The sequence below is a fragment of the Lipophrys pholis genome (genome assembly GCF_963383615.2).
Source record: "Lipophrys pholis genome assembly, chromosome: 6".
NCBI classification, from domain to species: Eukaryota; Metazoa; Chordata; class Actinopteri; order Blenniiformes; family Blenniidae; genus Lipophrys; species Lipophrys pholis.
The window spans coordinates 29,125,835-29,145,583 of record NC_137629.1 but is presented as its reverse complement, the minus strand read 5'-3'; the positions used below and the strand labels follow the sequence as shown (position 1 = coordinate 29,145,583).

Below are 19,749 nucleotides of genomic sequence, written 5' to 3'. Positions count from 1 at the left end.
AAGGAATAAGGGCTAGGTGGAGGGGAAGTCTATCACAGCCCAGTAGCAACAACCAACCCCCCCCCCTCTTTACAACATTAATAGCAGCCATGCATTTCACTGCCACAGTCAGTGCTCCCCTGACAGACAAATAATCGCCTTCCATAGGGAGCCTAAGACAAGTATGTGGAGAGGCAGTGGGAGGATGAACAGGGAAGGGAGGATGAACAGGGAAGGGAAGACACGGGAATGCTCAGGACTGCTCAAGAGTGCACTTTGCATTCCAAGTGTTAAAAAAAAAATGAAGAAAAATGCCTGAAGGCAGGTGGAGCATAATATGCAGGCCAGCTGCAGAACAGAGGAATATGAATTTCATCTGTGTGTGCGGTCAGAGTGCTTCTTACCTTGGAGGACACAATCCTGTTGTCACAGAACTTTGGTGGGATGAAAGCCTCATTGGCAGGACACGACCGATGACCAATGTAGATAGTCCTACTGTCTACTCTTCTCTCATCAACACCAAGCTAGAGGAGAGAAAACAGCACAAGGGGTGTGAGGAGGGTGGGTGAAGAAAGAAGGAGGACATTTTTGTAATTCTGGACTCTCTTTTCACATAATCATCGATAAGACACCAAACTAGCCCAGAGAAATGTAACAAAAGCTAAAGTGTGGATTATAAAAGAAACAACAGTTACTTAATGAAAGCCCAAATTTGCCCCACCAGTTGAAGCAATAGGGGATGAAAGAGGAAAAAGGGGCATTATTATATCGGGTACAAATCTGTGATAACAAAGGATTTGTTGAGCCCATAAAAAATGTACAGTCTGGCGAGGCCTTAAATTCCACACACAAAATGAGGAGATTAGATTTTCGACTGTGGAGCAGAAAATTAAAAAGACCTGAAAAGCACTCCACTATAAAACTATTGTGCACAAGCCAATAATTCAAGAAGGAGGTGGAGAAAAGTATGACAGGGGTCAGCGGGCCAGAATGGTGATTGTATGGGGACTATGACTTAATTTCTTTTGTCCCAGTTGGTCATCCATCAGTGATAAACATAAAATATAGACGAGCAGCCATTAGTGAAAACACAGCTCTGAGATTTATGGGTTGAGCATTTTCTCGCAGGACGCACTGTGATATGTGTATATATATTCCTACTCACTCACACCATTGCCTGACATTACAAAGCAGAGAGACTGCAGAATACCGGTAAGGAGCCAGAGCAATGCTGGACTGCCTTCAAAATGAGGTGGCCGAAACATTCCTCATGCCTAAAAGGCAGGTAAGTTAAATCAAAGAGCAAGCCACAGAAGCAAGGTGCTTCTCATAATTTTACAGACGCTTCCTAAAACAAATTGTATATACCTACCCCAAAAAATTACTCAATACTTTAGGGTTGGTTTTTTTCCTTCTGTGGTGAATTCAAATCAACTGCATACATTAACATTCTTTTTGGGGCTCATGAAATCTTTAATTACAGTGTTCTGTAAAAGGTTATTCAGCTGCACTGATACAATTTTATAACAGTGGTTCAGAAACATGATTTATGTAGATCAGTGACATCCAATCGCTTTAATAAGGCCAGTGCGTGCCAGAACCGAATCCAGTATCCCAGATTAGTGCATCAATGTCATAATTAATGTCACTGAATAGCAAATTTGTGAAATCAAACACACTCCTTGTCTTAAGAAGGCTGAACGTAACAAAAAAAAAAACTGCTTTATGCCGTCAGTTACCTCAGCTTTTGACCTGAACTTCCTGGTGCAACACATCCCACACAGCTTTGTGTGGAAAAAATATTACAGACTCCAAGAATGTGTTAACAGAGCCAAGATGTAAGATCATGTGTAGAGCAACAATGCTCACATTTGTTTCCACCACACATCTGTCTTTTCCTCATGGATGCTCCTTATCTAAGAGAAGATCTCAGGAATGAAGGCAATCCCCACATCTATCAAGAGTCAAATATCCGACCAGTCAATAAATCCCTGTTAGATATGACAAGTTGTTGACCCTTTCGGGGCATAATCAATAGTCTAGAGTGCTTGCCTTTCATTGCTCTTCATAAAACAGGCAAGGAAGAGAAGCTTAACAAAAAGGGAATTTTATAAGAAACCACTAAAAAGGAAAAAAAGGTATTAAGGTAAGAACGTTTATTGTTGCCATAAACTTGATTTGACATTTCCAACTTTTCTTCTGAGTTGAGGAATTGTATTGTTTACAGCTGGAGTTTTGTTTGAACGGTTGCACCTCATGACCATGAGCCCTACGCTTATGACAGCTTGCTGAACTTATCCCAGAGTCTTCCAACAATTAAGACGACATGTTATTGTTATGAGCACTCTGCTGTTGTAATCATGTTAGAAATGATCCAGAGTATGAAAGACTGAATGTACAGACTTTAATTATATCTTGCATTATACCACCACAGCAAACTCAACACACTTCAGGCACATTTGACCATCCACACATGCTGTTAGCATTAGACAATATGAAGAGAACATGCAATGTGTCATAATATTGTATGTTCAGACTATTGCAATAAGGCTTTGACATTAAAAAAATGTAAGCAGATGATGTTCATGTCTTTACGGCGTTGTGTCTCTTGCACTTATCTCTCACCAGTTATGACTGGGCGGTGTTGTTTTTGTTCCTTCCATCACATGTGCATCTGCAGTTCCCATCAACAGCATTTCAGGAGCGCAGCAGTTTCTTGTTTTTGGTCATTTTGCCTTGATTTTAGTGCTTTTGCGCATCTGAATTCTGCCTTATGTCCATCAGGCATGAAATACTGTCAAAGTTATGAAATGAATTCTAATCTGTTTTCAACATATTACTTATTTTGAAAATAAAAAGATTCTCCATGCCTTTTGTGAGTCAACTTCCTGTCTGGTTCAGTCGTCTCTACGCAATTTGAAGAAGCTTCTGTCAATAACAGCCGTATTGTCTATGGTGGAACGACGAGTATTGTTTCTAACAACCATGAGTCTCACTGAGTGTTGCAGTATCCTCGTGTTTCACCACAGAGTATGCGACAGATGTGACTTCAAGGTTAAACACAAGTTACGTCTTTGCCTAAATGTTCCTTGTTTATCAACAAACTTTTTATCACCATGATGCTCAATAAGCTCCACACACATCTACCTAGTTGAGGGCAGTAGCACCATTCCTGAATAGTAGAATATGTATTAAAGGCATGTTAATACCACGATATATTGTGCAGACTTGCACATCATCACATACCAGTGACTACTGTTTCCGTGCAAGGTGCTCGCACACCATCTGTGGCAATTCATGGATAAGTGTCTTGCCTGAGGAATTTTCAAACATATGCTCAGAAGTAGATGGGGAATTAAACCGCCACTGATTTAGATTTAGACTGATAGGAATTTTTAAGAGACCAAATTGTGAAGTATTTTGGTCACTAACGTTCTGTCTTCCCTCATCCTGCCCTTCTATTTTTTTTCCCAATTCAACAGCTCAGAGAATCAATAGGAAAGTACTTAATAGTATGAGAAGCCATTTAATTATTTACATGATAAGCTTGTCTGGCCACAATTACACTGCTGTGAACAACTACTTGTTACCAGTTTCTGCAAATTTGTCAGCTGCACATTCATAATTTAAGTCTCCTGTTCAACCATACCAATGTAGCTCAGTTGGATTGGGAACTGGTGACTGTGGAGATCATTTGAGAACAATGAGCTTGTTGTCATGTTCAGGAAGCCAGTCTGAGATTATTCAAGCATTGTGGCATGTCACGTTGGACTGCTGGATGCTGAGGGCATGCAAATATTGGCCTTAGTTGCACGCTCACTTCACTTTCCTGTGGTTGGTGAGGGCACCAGGTGTGGTTCTCTGCTGCTGTCCATTTGCTCCAATGTTCAAGGTATTGTGCCTGACAACTGTTGTGAATTGGGATTTTTTTTTTTTTTTTTTTTGTGATCATTCACTGTAAATCTCAAAGATGCTTATGTATGCATGTACCTCAGAAATCTGTGAAATGCTCAGAGCAGCACATCTGGTACCAACTATCACGCTTCATTCAAACTCAATTAAATCCTCTTTTAGAACACATTTTCATCTGTGATCTTCATTAAATATTAATATGACAAAATAAATTGATTATTTACTATGATTTTTGCTGTATCACAAGCTATATAAATACACTAATACACACAGCAGAGTACAAAACTTGGAAGCAGATCTGAAAGTTACTGCTCTTTTGGGAGGAAATCTTACAGGACAGAAGACCATAAACACACAGCCAAAGACATTAAGAACTATCTTTAGTAAAAAACCAAAGAAGTCCTGGAAGTTATCAAGTTTAGAACAACAACCCTCCCAGCTTTACTTAAAGGAATTGATTATTGATGCAAAAATAATGTTCACACCAATGGGTCTGTCTATTTTACTTTTTGTCAACTGACAAAAGTAAACAGAAAACAGAAAGAAAAATGCAAGGCAACCAGTGCCTAATTCCAAGAAAAGGCTGGTGTTGTGCCAACAACAATACTAATGATGTGTGACTATTATAGAGCCTTTCGTTGGACTGGTGACAATAAAGAGCCACCTTGAAACGTAATGTGTTTTGAAACGACAGCACACACCTGATGATCTGCGAGTTGAGAATGAGATATTGGTACGCTCAGTGCATTTCATTCAGGTCAGCCCTCCGACTCCTGAATTTGTTGAACTTTCCAAGTCTTAGAGGAGGTTTGAAAAGTCTTGAAAAACCAGATAATCTAAATAACTACACAAGGAATATGTGTGTCACATTGTACAATGATGGGCATATGGTACTTTGCTGTTTATGAGAAACAGTGCCATGTATTGTCAACGATATTAAGTTACACACTAAGGCACCATTAACATGACGTTTCTAGTGAAAATGCATTATTTTTGCATTTTTGTTTAGTTTTGCGTTTACATGGCGTTTTGAAAACAATGTCCGTTTTGACAGAAGCGGCAGAAAAGCCAAAAATGATGCAGTTAGCTCACAAAATCCCTATCATGATGATCCTGTTTTCAATAAGTGAATGGTTGATTCCACACATTGCAACCACAAAAACATTACCCCCGGGTTATAGTTCTTAAATTTAGTTATGTAATGTGTTCAACTGAAAGTTAGTGGGCAAATGCTGTGTTAGTAATTCGTTCAAGCTCTGTTGACTGGGATCCGTTTTATCTAACATAAAGGACAGCAACATGTGGATTCAAGGGACAGATTACCATGAACATCAGATCCTGGAAAAATGCCAGGGAGCATGTGAATTGAGGCCACCTGGAGAGCAGGCTGCTCGAAGTCTGTTTCTGACAAGAGGTTAGATCAAAGAATAGCCTCAAACACTCAGAAGCTTAATTTATGCATGTGGGGACAACAACAGTGCCTACATAACACCAGTCCGCACAGTCATTTGTTTCTCATTAGTGGTCAAGCAACACAAAAATGAAGGCCAAATTCCTAGTGTTCATACTGAATTATTTCCCATCTTTTAGAAAACAAAGCCTAGAAATCTTGCATAACGCTGCCGTATACATGAGCCATGTTCACGCCTTGGCATGGATGTCAACTGTACCATCCCCTGCACGCTCTGCAGACACTGACACTCCTGCAGGCCCGGAAAGGCCTGGCTGCCAGAGAAGGATGGGAGAAAGAGTGGGAGGAAAAAAAAGAGTGAGAGAAAGGAAGCACAACAAGATCCAAGGACATAGGCACCGCCAGGTTTTCTATATCAAACAGCAAACCAGCTCCCAGGAGCAGTGAGCCAAGTGCATTCCCGTGGACTACATTTGTTTTGTTTATTTGAATCAGAAAACAACCTTTCGACAAGTTGCCCTTCTTCCGTATAGCTTGTACTGCTGACAAAGCTGTGAATAATTAATAATACACTGAGTAACAATGCAGGGCCAGAAAGATGGTAATGTGCAAAAATTTTAAGCAACAAAACAAAAAAAAACAACAACAAAAAAATACAACTGTGGACATAATCTGCAAACCAAATTAGCCTTGAGACAAAGCACAAGTGAAGGGGCTCCGGCTGGTTCTTCAGGTCAGGCGGGCAACAATGCAAGCTGTCTGGCTCCCACCAGTGAACATCTTACACTTGTACCCAACTCTTAAAAAAATTACTGTGCACAATCAGACAATCACTCATTTCCATTGTACTCATCTTTGCTTCACAAAAACCTCTGCAACATCCTGCATCAACAAACCTAGGCCCTAAACCACTTCTTAAAAAGAAATGCTGGCAACAAAACACACACATAACTCATGCTGAAATTGAGAAAAATCACTTTGTTCATTGCCAGAAAGTAGCCCTTGCCCTGGGTCGTTGAGATAAGAAAAGAACTATTGAATGGCCATTGATTTATTTGTGGAGTGACAATAAAATATAATAAGGGTCAGACGGAGGCGCTCATTTCATTTTTGAGCAGTTATGTGATTGCAATGCCCAGTTTTAAAATTGTGAGGGAAAGGCTGTAAAAGAAATGCTAATGTAGGGAAAAATAAAATTGATTGCATTATCTTTGCCTCATTGTCAAAAGGTCAAACAAAGCCATTCAATGTCAATGATGTTAGTAAGTAAAGCAGAGTCAAGTGCCAGTATCTAACAGTAGATTCATCCTTGACGAAAAAGCTTGAGCCACAAAACATGAAAAGAGATCAATAAAGACAACATCCAGTGGTCAATTAAGCCGTTATCTAATTGCCCAGACAGAAATAAATGGTGCATTAGAGAATTGAGTGAGGCTGAAAGTTTGCATTAAATTATTCTATAAATTAAATTATGCACATATTGTAAAAGGAGCTCAGGCAGAGACGGGAGAGTAAGGTGCTCTACTGAGAGCGAGATGTAAGACTGCATTCAGCTTCTGCCAAACTCCCAATGATGACTTTGGTCTGATGACACTGCGTCCTGTCACACCATCTCACTATTCAGTGACTCTCCTGTTTTGTCACAATCTGCATGCTGTTAGCTGAATAAGCGCATTGAGTAGCCAGCAAATTACAAGGCCCGTTTGCTGTGTTAAAATCCATCACAACAGTAACTTGACGTGATAACTAACAGCAGGGTCTCCGCCAAACTCTTCACATCATTTTTTAAATATTTATTTGATGTATTTGGCTCTGAATCCCAAGTTTCTGGTGCAGTGATCTGCAATGTAGAAATGAACTAGATTACAACTCTGCTATAACTGTAAGTAAAGGTGATAAATACCTAAGATTATAAACTGTCAACAAACTTCATAAGTGGTTGTTGAGCTGAATCAGCCTTGTAAAAGCTGTTTCTGTTCTAAGAACTAGAAGAAGTAGAAGGATGAAGCCTCACGTTTCAGTAACTACTGTGTATGACATGGGGAGCTTCACACCACAAGGTTACAAACCACAGATTTTCTTGCCTTTATAAAGCATTGATTTGATTCAAGCTCCTCTCCATGAGGCATTTTCTGAGCAAGGCAAACATATCACTATTTTTGAGTGTTGTGGATACCTACGCTCATTAGACTGAGGGACCATTTTCAACTCAAGCTCATTGCATACAGAACAAAAAGGTAGGTTCGAAACCGAAACTCTGGTGTACTAAAACATTACATGACATGAGCTAGATTTACCATTTCAACATCCATGATCAATGCGTATCCAACAGGAATTCCTCAATTCTCCTTCTGGTGGGACTGGGAATGGGAGTGAATTGTGCAGCACACAACACAACACAACACAACACAACTGCACAGCTCTGTCAGCCCAACCCTAAAGGTTTCTAGATCATCTAAAAACACACTCCTCTGATCTGGGACTGTTTCTATGCAATAAAGCCATCCTCTCAAAACTCTACAACAATTTCTCCAGCGGAGTCAGACGCTCTGGGGCAAAGTTCAAGCAGTGGAAACGCACAACCTTCAAGTGAAATGTGCATCTGACAAGAGTATAACAACAATAGGAGTTGCCAATGACATTGCATGTCTTCATTGACAGAAACATGCTCCCATTTATGGTCAGAAGGTCTGTCAGAGAGCATACCACGACTGGTTCTGGCTCTGAGGGCTGTGCGGGACAGTAAAGTGTGTTTTGATGTTTGCTCCTTTAGTTGTTAAGCTGCTATGTTGAGGATTAACTGAAGTGCAGCTCCAGCAGCCAACATGTGTATATCTCCAGACGAGGCATCAAGATGACACCACGAGCAGTGGGGGGTAAGAAAAAAAGCTTGTCACAGCAAGTGTGATGGTGGTACAGTGAGTATTATTTAACCTGACACAAATAGATTCTGTGGTCAAACAAAATCGATGCTTCAACTTTTTCTTACAAAAGTGCTGAATTAAATTGAAAAAAGTAAGTCTGAAAGAATACAGCAGGTCTAGCTTTGTTCTGAACAAAGTATGTGGTTTTGTAACTTCTGGTATGCGGAACAAAAACACTAAGCTCTACCAGCACATAATGCCGGGACTGTGCCATTAAGCTTCAAAAAACGCACTCACAAAATCTACTTAAACACATTTAATGAGGTGTGAGGGAGCTGTGCAAAGAAGAGAGAGCGCCGGGGACTGATGCTTGTACTTCTTTATATCCTGCACGTGTACCTCTAACAAACTGCACTACATCTACCATGACAGATTCATTGTCGAGCTCATGTTCCCATCTGACCTTAGAATACACTCCGTGTAATTCTCTCAGCCAAAATGAAACATGCTCCTTGCGGTTTGGTTTCTCGTGTTGTTAAGCTGGAAGAAATGTGTGCTCTGTGAGGTACTTAGTCCGTCAATAACATTAAACATCAGCTTTAACTGCATCTTGTCCTGCCCATCTTGAAGAAAGTGCATTTATAACAAGACAATAACTATTGCATTAAATAATAAATATAGAAGCCTAAGGGTTGGTGATATGGTTTAGCAAAAATCACTATTTAATAAAAATTTTTAAAAGTTATTCACTAGATTATTGATTTGATATAATTATCATCCATAAAAAAAGACAAATGGAATTTGCCAACATCCTGACAAAAAATAACTAATGTTGGGCAACAATTAAAATTGCTCAATTCAAATAATTGTAACTTTTTTTGCAATCAAATAATCTGTTACGGGCAAAAATATAGAACTTATATATATATATGGCCAGATGGAGGGTTTAAGTTCAAAACTTACTTGGTTAAATAACTTGTGCAGTTCTTTTAATGTCCTTCCTTTTTCCTTTGTTGTGTCTTAATAATGCACATATAGTGAACAGAGTCCGTGTGACTGATTCACTCACGACAGGTAACGTTTGTTATTGAGAATACGAAATAGACCGCAGTAAGCAGAAGTTTATTGAATTTTTGATTTCAGATAAAGTGAACAAAAACGAAAAGATTTTTACATCCAACTTTAACAAGCTTGAGTTAACTTTTTAAGAAAAGAAAAAAATATTTTTTTTTATGACTTTTACTTGTGTGACTACTTCAGACACTCCTTGTAGTCATGTCTTCACCTGCACGCTTTTCTGTACCGTTAATTGTTAATTGGTGTGACGTTGACCGTCAGTCATTATCACAGCAAGGTCTGAAGTACACATGGTTTCTCACGTGTGCGTGTTTCCGCGTGCGTGTGCTTTGCAACCGACCATTTGGACACAACTCGGACAAATGTATTGATAAAATGAGGCTAAACACAGATAAACTGTTTGTAATTTATATTAATGCGTTACCTTGCACAGCCCTAAAAATTGTATTTTAGATTCTGTTTTTATTATTACTCAGCTCTAAATTTAGCTGAATTTAGAGACTCGAGGCACAGCACATTTTTAGGGAATGGCTTTATTTTTCTTCATGAATTATGAGTACGATTGTATCAAACACACTCAGAACTGTCCTTGACTGCCTCCGACTGCCGCTGAAAAAAAAAGGTGATTATGCTAAACAATAACAAAACAATGCACATACTTTCAGCGGTGGCTTTGGTTGTTCTTTTGGCACAGTGAACGCACACTTAGTGTTTAATTTAGAGTAGCTTCTTTTAGCCAAGTATGGTGTTTTTGTGAGCAGAGACAATCCAGGTAGCAGTATTATGACATAATATATAAAAAAGCTAATTTGCTCTTATAATATCTTTTTTAAGTATTGAATGAATGCAACAAGTGTCTAATCTCCCACAAAATGTTTTAATACACGTCAATGACGACAGGAAAAAAAGGGGCCTGCAGTCGCATAAAGTTGCTACTATGTTAGATTCCATCAAGTTGAGTGATGAACGTTTGAATGTGAGGAGAAAGATTCTGTGTGGAGTCAGAGCTGTTACTCACTGCAGTACTCTATCTGGCACTAACCTATTCCCTCTCTTGCTTGTCCTATTGCACCATGCTCACTCCGTCTCGCTAATTGTGGCTTGCTCAGGTTTGATTACACATCCAAGTACTCATTGCTGAATTTACAGAGGCGACAATACCTTTTGAGGAAAATATAGCACAAAGACATATTACTGTCAAACCAAAATAAGAGGATTGTCACTACAGTGACTTCAAGTGCTCACCTCTTTCTTGCATTCTCCTGTGCAGCAAACATGTTCTTAATTAAGCTTTCTCACTTGGTCTAATTTGTCTAATTTCGGTACAAAGACCCTTTGTGATAACAAAGTATAATGGACGTTTAAAAATCCTAAGTATGACTACAACTACTCTATTCAACTGGAATATAAAATAGCATTCTGTCATTTACATCTTTTGGCATCAGTGACAGCTTTTGAGCTTATTTTGTTGTTATTATTGTTATTTATTCATAGATAAAGAGAAATTCTCAATACCAATTAGCAAACATAATCGGCTCATAAAATAAAGACTGTAAAATCCTAACTTCACTATCTGAGCTGATAATAGACTCACAAAATACCATCCATCCACCTTCTATAATGCTTTATACAACTAAGGCTGGCTGCAACTACACACCCGCATATTCGGCAATTCGTAGTCATCAGTTCACCTCAAATGCAAGATTTTGAACCGTGGGAGGAAAGCCTCGTACCATAAACAAGCACAGGGAAAATACACAACCTCCACACCAAATGGGCCCCCCCTCACAGAGTGAGCAATAACCACCACACAACACAATCACAGTCATATGTATAGAAAACGCAGAATAACTATTTAACATCAAATGTGGTATAGAATTTCTGTGGGTGGAACATGAGGATGAAACCCAACATACTTATATGCACCGTATGGAAAGCAGACTCACTTATACAGATAAAATAAATGTGAATCTATTAAAGTTGATATGATTTCTAATGAACTGGATGAAACAGTCTAAATTGATGAAATCATGAAAGCTTAACAAAATCTATTTTGTTTGGGAATACAAGGTTTGGCGACCGATGGAAACTTTTTATTTTTTTTAAAAGCTGAACACACCAAAACTGTATCATGGTTTAACAGGAAAAAAAAAAAACTAATACCAGCTGGACATTGTTCGGGTTGTGTTTATGACGCTGAATGACACTGTAAATTATGCCACAATTCATGTTCGATTTCGAGTGAACTTGCCATTCGTTTGTTGGCCGGAAAAATGGCAACAGAAAAAAGCTATGTTTTGAAAAAGATCCATGCTTTTAAAACTAACAATAAATAAAATTTCTAAAATAATTTTAGCTGGTGACTGACCCACACAACAAACACAGTCAACTGAATCCATTTATGGATAGAAAGATGCTGAATTATTCTGCCCTCCTCAATTACAATATACCGTATAGCTCAATTCATTTCAAGCAGAAGAAATTCAAATTGCCTCACACCATAATAAAATCTCAAAACAGTTCAAAAGTAAAAAACAGCATTTCAATAGTTGAACGGATTGGGGCAGATTGCAACAGGTTAAAACAAACATTAGTTAACATCAGAAAAGTAGAGACAACACTTTGTAAGGATACCGTAACATGGGTTACCTCCATTATGGGCTCACCAACACTTGGCCTATGACAAAGTATAACGACCCCATATTAATAGCTACTCTCGCCTCTGTCCGCTGTCTGCACACAGTGATGAATAGCGCCACTGAGTAATTATGGTCCAACTTGAGCTGAGGGCTGATCCTAAGGAGCTGTTGTGGATAGGCAAAGGCTTATTGTTCTAGTAGTATCCCTGCAGCTGTAGTAGACACAGAGTGTACTGTACCATGGGCTGGTACTGGCCTACATTAGAATGTGTCCCTTGACAATGGGGAGGAGGAGAAACTCATCTACACCTCGTACTGGGAGCCACTTCCTCAATCATTCAGTTGCTTCAAAAAGCCAGACAGTGTTTGTGCTAACTATTTTTGCAACACTGGCTTGTGAAAAACATTTGAAATTTCTGATGTCTGAAGGAATATTGAACATTTTGTTAGAGGTTAACAGGTGGCCATGAGCTTAACAGTTTCCCCGAAAAGGAAAAGGAAATTATTTCATTTTAATCGGCCTAAAATGTCAAAAGAAACCATAAAACTCCTTTGGTAGAAACCTCTGATCATAACTATTGTTCAATAACAAAAGTAAAATGAGGAAAAGAAAAAAAAGAAGTCAGCACACACAATAACTGATTGTGGAGTTACACAGGAAACGTGAAAGAAAGTCGCACAATGCTGACAGAGGTCTAGGATCAGTCACGCACTGTTCTTCTAAATATAACCTCAAACAGGCCCCACAAAGGGCACGAATGCAGCCTGAACATGCAAACCAAACATATTTTATATTCAGTCACCAAGTTATTTTTTAACTGGGTAAACAGTCTTGAACATTCATTTACAGAAGATTTGGTTGTAAGATCGTGTTACTCTTCCTTATGGAGTTCGAACTTTGCCTTTGCAGCTGCTTTGCCTGGAAAAGTGAGTTTAGTAAGTGCTGCAGAGAATGACGAGAGTGCATTATTTCCTGGGGTTCTTCGGGAGCAGACCTCAACACTGTGTGTTTTGAGAGGGTTGGTAAAAGGGAGTGCATCTGGAGCTCCAGCCTTGTCACACTTTAATCTATAATTAAAGAGAATTTAAAGTAGCATAGCCTTAAATGGAGTATGGTTTTTCCAGCCAAGTGCACAGGCTCTCCGTACTCTGCTTGCGTGCGTGTGCGAGTGACAAATCACCAGATTCAGCTACTTAGAGGAAGGTTCTTGATCCTGCTGCTTTTTCTACAGAGTGCGAGTTGTAACTTAACCAAATTGATCAACACTACAATGGTCTTCATTCCCCACACCATGTCTGGCACAGAGCCATGCAATACTGACAAAAAGGCATTTGAAGCACGCCGTAATGCTGACGAGCCTCAAAAAGAAATCTCCATCTCAGCTGCAGCCTGACTGATGACATTATCTTCAATGATGCACTGAGCAACACTGAGTGTAATTGCCATTTGATTAATTATCCTGAGACACTCTATAGGAGGGCAAAGAGACTAATGACAAAAATCAATATGATCCTTCCTTTCTCATGCTTCCCCAGCTGAAAGAGCAGGATTGGTCTTGCTTGTCCCACCAAGCATTTCCTCCCACTGAACTGTGACATGAATTTTTTCTTTCTGTGACTGAGCAACACCGCCTGCCTCACTGGGAGTTTCGAGATAAACATTATAGGTTGTTGCTTAGGCCCCGTTTACATGACAACGTTTCACCTGACAACACCTAATCCGTTAAAAAAAAAGGAGTGTGTTTCCACTGCAGCAGCAGACACACAGACAGCGATGTAGTTACTATGCCAGGTCACGGAAGGGCGCTGTTGCTTTATTTTGTAATGAAATTACACAGACATGTGCAGAGAACAATACGGTAAAAACATTAAGAAAATGGAGAGCACCCGACATCCATATGGACTGATGACGCATTGGATGCTATCAAGGGTGAGTCGCAACTATAAAACAACTAAAATTGATGATAAAACTAGAACACGGACCAACTACGGGTCCGCCATGTTTGTTTACAAGAGGACGAGTAGAAGGACGGGGAGGGAGGGGGAGAGATGTGCGCATGCCCAGTAAGCGCGATCGTAGCCCCTGGCAATCTCTGCAGGAGGGAATAGTGACCGTGAAAGAATCTTTCCACCTTGGGAGCCGGTACAAAAACTTTGCAGATACAGTGCATCAGAACACTGTTGTCGTGTAAACGGAACTCCCAAAAGTGAAGAAAGTTTTGCGGATACACTCGTAATCGTTGTCGTGTAAACGGGACCGTAACTAGGTGTTGAGCGTGAGCGTGAGTGTGTGTGTGTGTGCGTGTGTGTGTGGGAGGGGGGCATGTTGGCATGTCTATAAACATTCCTTAAATCCTCACATGCTGTTCCCCTTTCTCTGTGTCAGCGAGAACCACTTCGTTTCAGGTGAAAAACAGGGATGATGAGACATCGCAGATGCTGACGTCTCTCCCCTTTTCCTCTGAGCTCAAGCAGAGAGCGAGACAGACACGGAGGAAAAAAATAACACGCAGTCACACCACAAACACACACATCTCAGCATTCTCTTCGCATCTCACTGCAAACGCACTCTGAGTAATGCTAGAGCCGGAGCATGGCAGAGAAAATCTCTGGATGAGCCTTTATACATATATGGATGATGAGGATGCATTTTGAGTGCCACTAGCGTGGCGAGGATACGTGGGTCAGGAATGGGAGGAGTAATGTGAGCAGAATTCAAAATAAATGAAGCTACCTGAATTATTTAGAGGTACAAACTGAGAATTCAACCTAGCTTTTAAAGGGAAGTGGAAAATTGCCACAAAAAGCCATCCGTGGTCCCTTTATAACTAACGTGAACCATCCACTTCAATGTTATCCACTACAGGAGGCAAGAAAAAAAAAAAGTGTCTGTCCATTAGGTGGAGAAAGAGATGGAGAGGTGCAAAGAGGCTAGATGCACCCCCTGGTTTCACTTCACTTTCTCAGGTTCGAGTCACGGAGGGCTTTCGGGTGTCCCTTGCTGTATTTCATCAGTCTACTATCCCATAGCTGGCCATTTATTCTTTCACACACACACCCCCCTCCATACTAAATATATGTATCATCCTGCTGTGTGTTGCAGATGAGTTCCTTTGGCTGTGTTTCCGTTACTGGACAGAGTGCAGGAGGCCAGACGGAGAGAGGAAGGAAGAGAAAGAGATCAGAGTAAGCAATTCTGTTTGCCAACCAGTTCACGGTTGCAAGACTAATGGCGGCAAAACGGAGCGCGGCTGTAATCGATACGCATCTCTCCTAATCAAACAGGCATGATAAATCAAACAGCTCCTCGTGCATTGTATGCTCCGTGGCTGTCAGATGCACTCTTCCCCTCGCTGATCACTCAAGGGTGACAACTCTGAGGACACTACTATCTCATCACTTACTAAACGCCCCCAATACATTTTCAACAGGTGTCCCTGCCTGTTTTCTTACAAAAAGAACTAAATGGAAATACAACAAAAGTGAATGTAATGAACATTGTTGAACACTGAAAAAAGGACTCCATACACCTACACTTGCAGGCTAAAACACTTAATAGCACAACAAAATGTTCGCTTTCACATCAAAGAACAATTTCATGAGCTAATGCGTTTACAGTGAGATAATCTGTTTGCACAAAACTAATGACATAATACAAAGTATGTTGTGTACTAAATCTTGCCTGTGTTGGATAGAGAGAATGCATGTTTGCTTGTACATCTTAGACCTGCGGGCAGGCTTGGCTGATCCTTTAAACAAGTTTGCAGAGCCCTGGGGCTTCAAAAACCATATCACCCACAGTGCTGTAACATCTCCTGCCAGGTGAGGGGCTGCTAGTGATCACTTAGGTCACAATAAAGTAAAGACAGAGCTTGAGGGGGCATGGTGAGCCTTGTCAGCCTGCACATAGACACAACAACTAAAAAGAACTTCTTTAAGCATGCAATTAAACAATAATAAGCAGTTAATTTAGGTTAAAAGCCATTTAGTTCTGGATTTTTAAAACCATGAAGCTAAAAATAAACAACGTCCCACATTTTTTTCCTTGAAAAATCAAGTTTTAGCCAAAAATCATGTAGAATTAAAACACAAAGCAGTTCTGGTTGTTTCAATGGGATCATTTCCTCTCTTTGTGCACAGAGCAGAGGCACCTGCAGAGTTACCATCCTCCTAATGGGATAGTTCACAGGAGGCTGGGCGTACTCCTTCTGCTCACTACTTGACCAAAGGAGGCTTTGCTGCATTACTGTACAAGTCAAAATATAAAGCAGAAACTTCACACGTGTAATTTTAACTGAGCAAGTGAGTAGGAGGAGATCTACTAGTTACCATGGTGCAAAAAAAAAAAAAAAAAAAAGATACTGAGGTGCTGCCTGGGCGATGGTGTTTTCATGTGCCTGTGCTGCTCTGCTTGCACTCAAGGCAGGGGCTCCCACAATGAATACTATCACATTTCCGCCAGGCTCCACCTCTCGCAGATCACACTGCTGCCTTCAAGGGCTTGAACGAACATCAAAGGCGACTGTGTGATTTTGCATTCCTGTCAAGAGCATTACAACCTCTGGAGCCTCCCACCCCCACCCCCCCGCACCCCTCCTCGATGAAAAGCCCTGCCCCACTTGTTCCCACAGCCATCTTTAATGATTTTCCAAAGACACACTCTAGGTTTAGTGACACGGCGCATCACAGTGGTAGAGTGAAGGGAAACACGAGAGGTTTCCTCTGTGCTCTTTCGATTTGAGCAATCCCCCTTCGTTATGCACGCGTACCTCTTGTGGGCAAGACGAGTGCGGTGTGATTCGGCAGGCAGAGAGTCGGAGCCCGAGATAACAGCGCTGTGTGCATCAATGACAGTGTGGCTGGCTGCGCTGCACAAAATATTATTTACAGCTCGCACTGGAGAGAAATTACAGCAGCAATCCTCTCCAGAAGGAGAAAAATCAGCTGACCCGGCAACACTTAGAGAGAGGCCAGGAGGGGGGTCAGGCACTATAATTATTATATTGCTTCTCCTTATTCACTGTCAGTATCTATACTGCTCACATAGTGTTGGAGGAATCAGCCCAATGATGACAACAGGTTCCTGGTGCATAAGAGGATGATAAAGAGGCAGTAAATGCGGTTTAGCATTTATAAACCCAGCCGTGCAGATAGTTACTCCACTTGCAACAAGCCCTCATATGAAAAGGGCAATGAAACCAATGGATGAACTTTAAAAGGGTATGCATTAAATTGACCAATCGTGAAATATGATGGCAAAGCAGTTCGTGTTGGCAAAACACCAACTTCTTGTGCTAAAAAAAACCAAAACTAGTAGTTACACACAAAGCAGTATTCCAGCAATAGAGAAGAATAGTAGAATGGAATATTTAAATTAGCAATTGTTAGGGGCAAAATATTTTCAAAAAAGAATGTAATTACAGTACTAACAATAGATACTATATGTTCAGTGAGACAAATTTAGCAGTATACATTTAGAGCATGGGTGCAAGATTCAGTTCAGTTTAGGGGCTTAACAGAACACTTTTTAAAATGAAAGCATTTAAATCACATTTTGAGACAATTACAAATGTTTTTTTCTTTATTAAAATCAACATGTGTTACCAAAATGCTTAAAATGTTTATGGTTTACAAAACCTTAAAAAGTAAACACACTAAAATGGTAAAGGGGCTTCACTTAAATGACACTTTTCAACTGCGTGAGTGGTCCCAAGGCGCTTTAAACCACTAATCACATTCACGCACCAATGCAAGGCACTGTCAAACCATTGGGATGGATTTGGGGTTCAGTGTCTTGCTCAAGGACACTTTGGCATGTAGACAGGTAGAGATGGGAATCAAATCTACGACCTTCCGATTGGGAGACGATCCCTCTACCAAGCAAGCCATGCAGCCCCCACTAACGAAAATCGGTGCCATTTCAAAATCACGGTTCCCAGTGACGGTCCAAAAGCCACATCCTCTGTGGCAACAGTCCCGTGTCAGCAGGGAAGTGAGTTTTCACGGCGGCAACACTCATTTATTGGCTTGAGCCTCAGTGTTGTTTTTAAATCCGATGCTATTACAAAAAAACACAGCAATTCCCAACAAATCACTGATTCACTTTCTTTTAATGAAAAACATTCCAATCGCAGTACTTCTTGTCATTTTTCCACGTTGCAAAATCATTCTGTGAGTCATACTGGACAGTTTGTTTCATTGCATGCGAGTCTAATTGTTTAGATGGAGGGAGCCCAAAGATGATGTCTTCATGTTTTTGTTGATGTGATTGCCCAATACACAGATTGATCATTGTAACGACATGCAGTATAGGGAGGAGGGGAGGAGGGGAGGAGGGGGGGGGGCATTAAAGGATTTGCACTTAATGTTTTAAATGACCCAACGATTTGTTGAGTAACTCATTATAAATGAATCAACTGAAGCATAAAAAGCCACAGAGGTTTGATGAGTGTCATGATTGAGTGTGTATTTTTAGCATGTGGGACTCCAGAGAAGAGAAGCCCACTTCCCCGAGACCGGGTGGGAGTTTTGAGGTTGTTTTACTCCAGGATTCACCGAATAAGTCCATTTCAGCCAAACATCAGCTCTGCATCTGTCGTGACTTCCTGGCTGGTGAGAACTTACCAAGCAGTTAGCTCAACTAAAGTCAGACCAATGTGAAGTAACAAGTTTCTGTAGTGTTTTTATTTTTGTCTTTAAGGCGTTTTGAGGAGGGTGGGGGGGGGGGGGGGGGGGGGGGGCATGTGGGACGCAGTAATTAGAGGAAGTGGCTGCTCAGCAGTGCATTCTTTCAGGACACAATCACAGCCCTTAAAACGTTAGCAGGAGCAGCTGGGTGGCAGAAGCTAACGATATGAAGTTTGTGTGTGTGTGTGTGTGTGTGTGTGTGTGTGTGTGTGTGTGTGTGTGTGTGTGTGTGTGTGTGTGTGTGTGTGTGTGTGTGTGTGTGTGTGTGTGTGTGTGTGTGTGTGTGTGTGTGTGTGTGTGTGTGTGTGTGTGTGTGTGTGTTGCCAGGCACACGTACCAGACGGTTCAGTCTTCTCCGCAGCATCGTCTGAATTATCTGATTCCACAACAACTGATGAACTCTTGTGACTCGACCGACGCCTCCGGGCTCCGCTTCAGCTCCTCCGGGGAAATAACTTTACATGTACGTTAGTTCACGCGCTAGCCGCTTACACTTAGCTATCTATTTTCTACTCTAACGTTAGTTCTAGCTATATGAGGTGCCGCGGCGACGCTACATCTTTTCCATTTCGTTTGATTTCGGTATCTTCGCACCATTCGCATTATCTCTCCGCTGGGTATTTTTTTTTTCTTTTTTTTTTTTTTTCCGCGTTGCGGTGTACTAGTCGCGCTTCCCGTTGCTCAAGGCTGAAACAGTCCCTGACATCTCGCTCCGTGCCCTGTTGCTTACACTCCCACGAAGCATTGGTCGCCGCCGAGTGTGCTCTCTCCTCCCCGGCTGACTCGAAAACTGCTCCCCGACACAGTTGCAACAAACTTCTGCTGTCAATTCGCTGCGCACAGGTCTCCAGACCTCCCTGTCAAACAATTTTCACTCCCAACAGGCAGCAGCGGCAGCGGCAGCAGCAGCAGCAGCAGCAGCCCACCAGCGTTCCCACGTTCACAGGCTCCACCCGGCGAAGGTGCGGCGAGCTCAGCCGCGTGGGGTGTTCTGGGAAATGTAGTCCTCTGACTTCAGAACCACACGGGGGGGAAACTACAAACAAAACATTTCTATTAAAACACACAACATAGCAACAACAAAAACACGAAGTAACTCATTTTCCTTGATCATACAGCAGCTTTCCAGACTGACAACTGAAAGCGTGTGTTCTAAATTACAACTACTTTGGAAATATAC

General features: G+C 41.1%; 1 protein-coding gene across 5 annotated transcripts in view; it reads right to left on the bottom strand.

The window, feature by feature from the left end:
* Positions 1-19,505, bottom strand: part of atp11c (ATPase phospholipid transporting 11C (ATP11C blood group)) — a 46,420-nt gene extending 26,915 nt beyond the window's left edge. For all 5 annotated transcript variants that reach the window (XM_080465722.1, XM_080465723.1, XM_080465725.1 and 2 more), the window contains exons 1-2: positions 18,907-19,505; positions 384-503 (exon numbers count right to left, since the gene is read on the bottom strand). In XM_080465722.1, coding sequence (XP_080321848.1) covers positions 384-503; positions 18,907-18,933 — 147 coding nt within the window. In that variant the 5' untranslated portion in view covers positions 18,934-19,505. The remainder of the gene's footprint in view (positions 1-383; positions 504-18,906) is intronic.
* Positions 19,506-19,749: the final 244 nt, after the last annotated feature.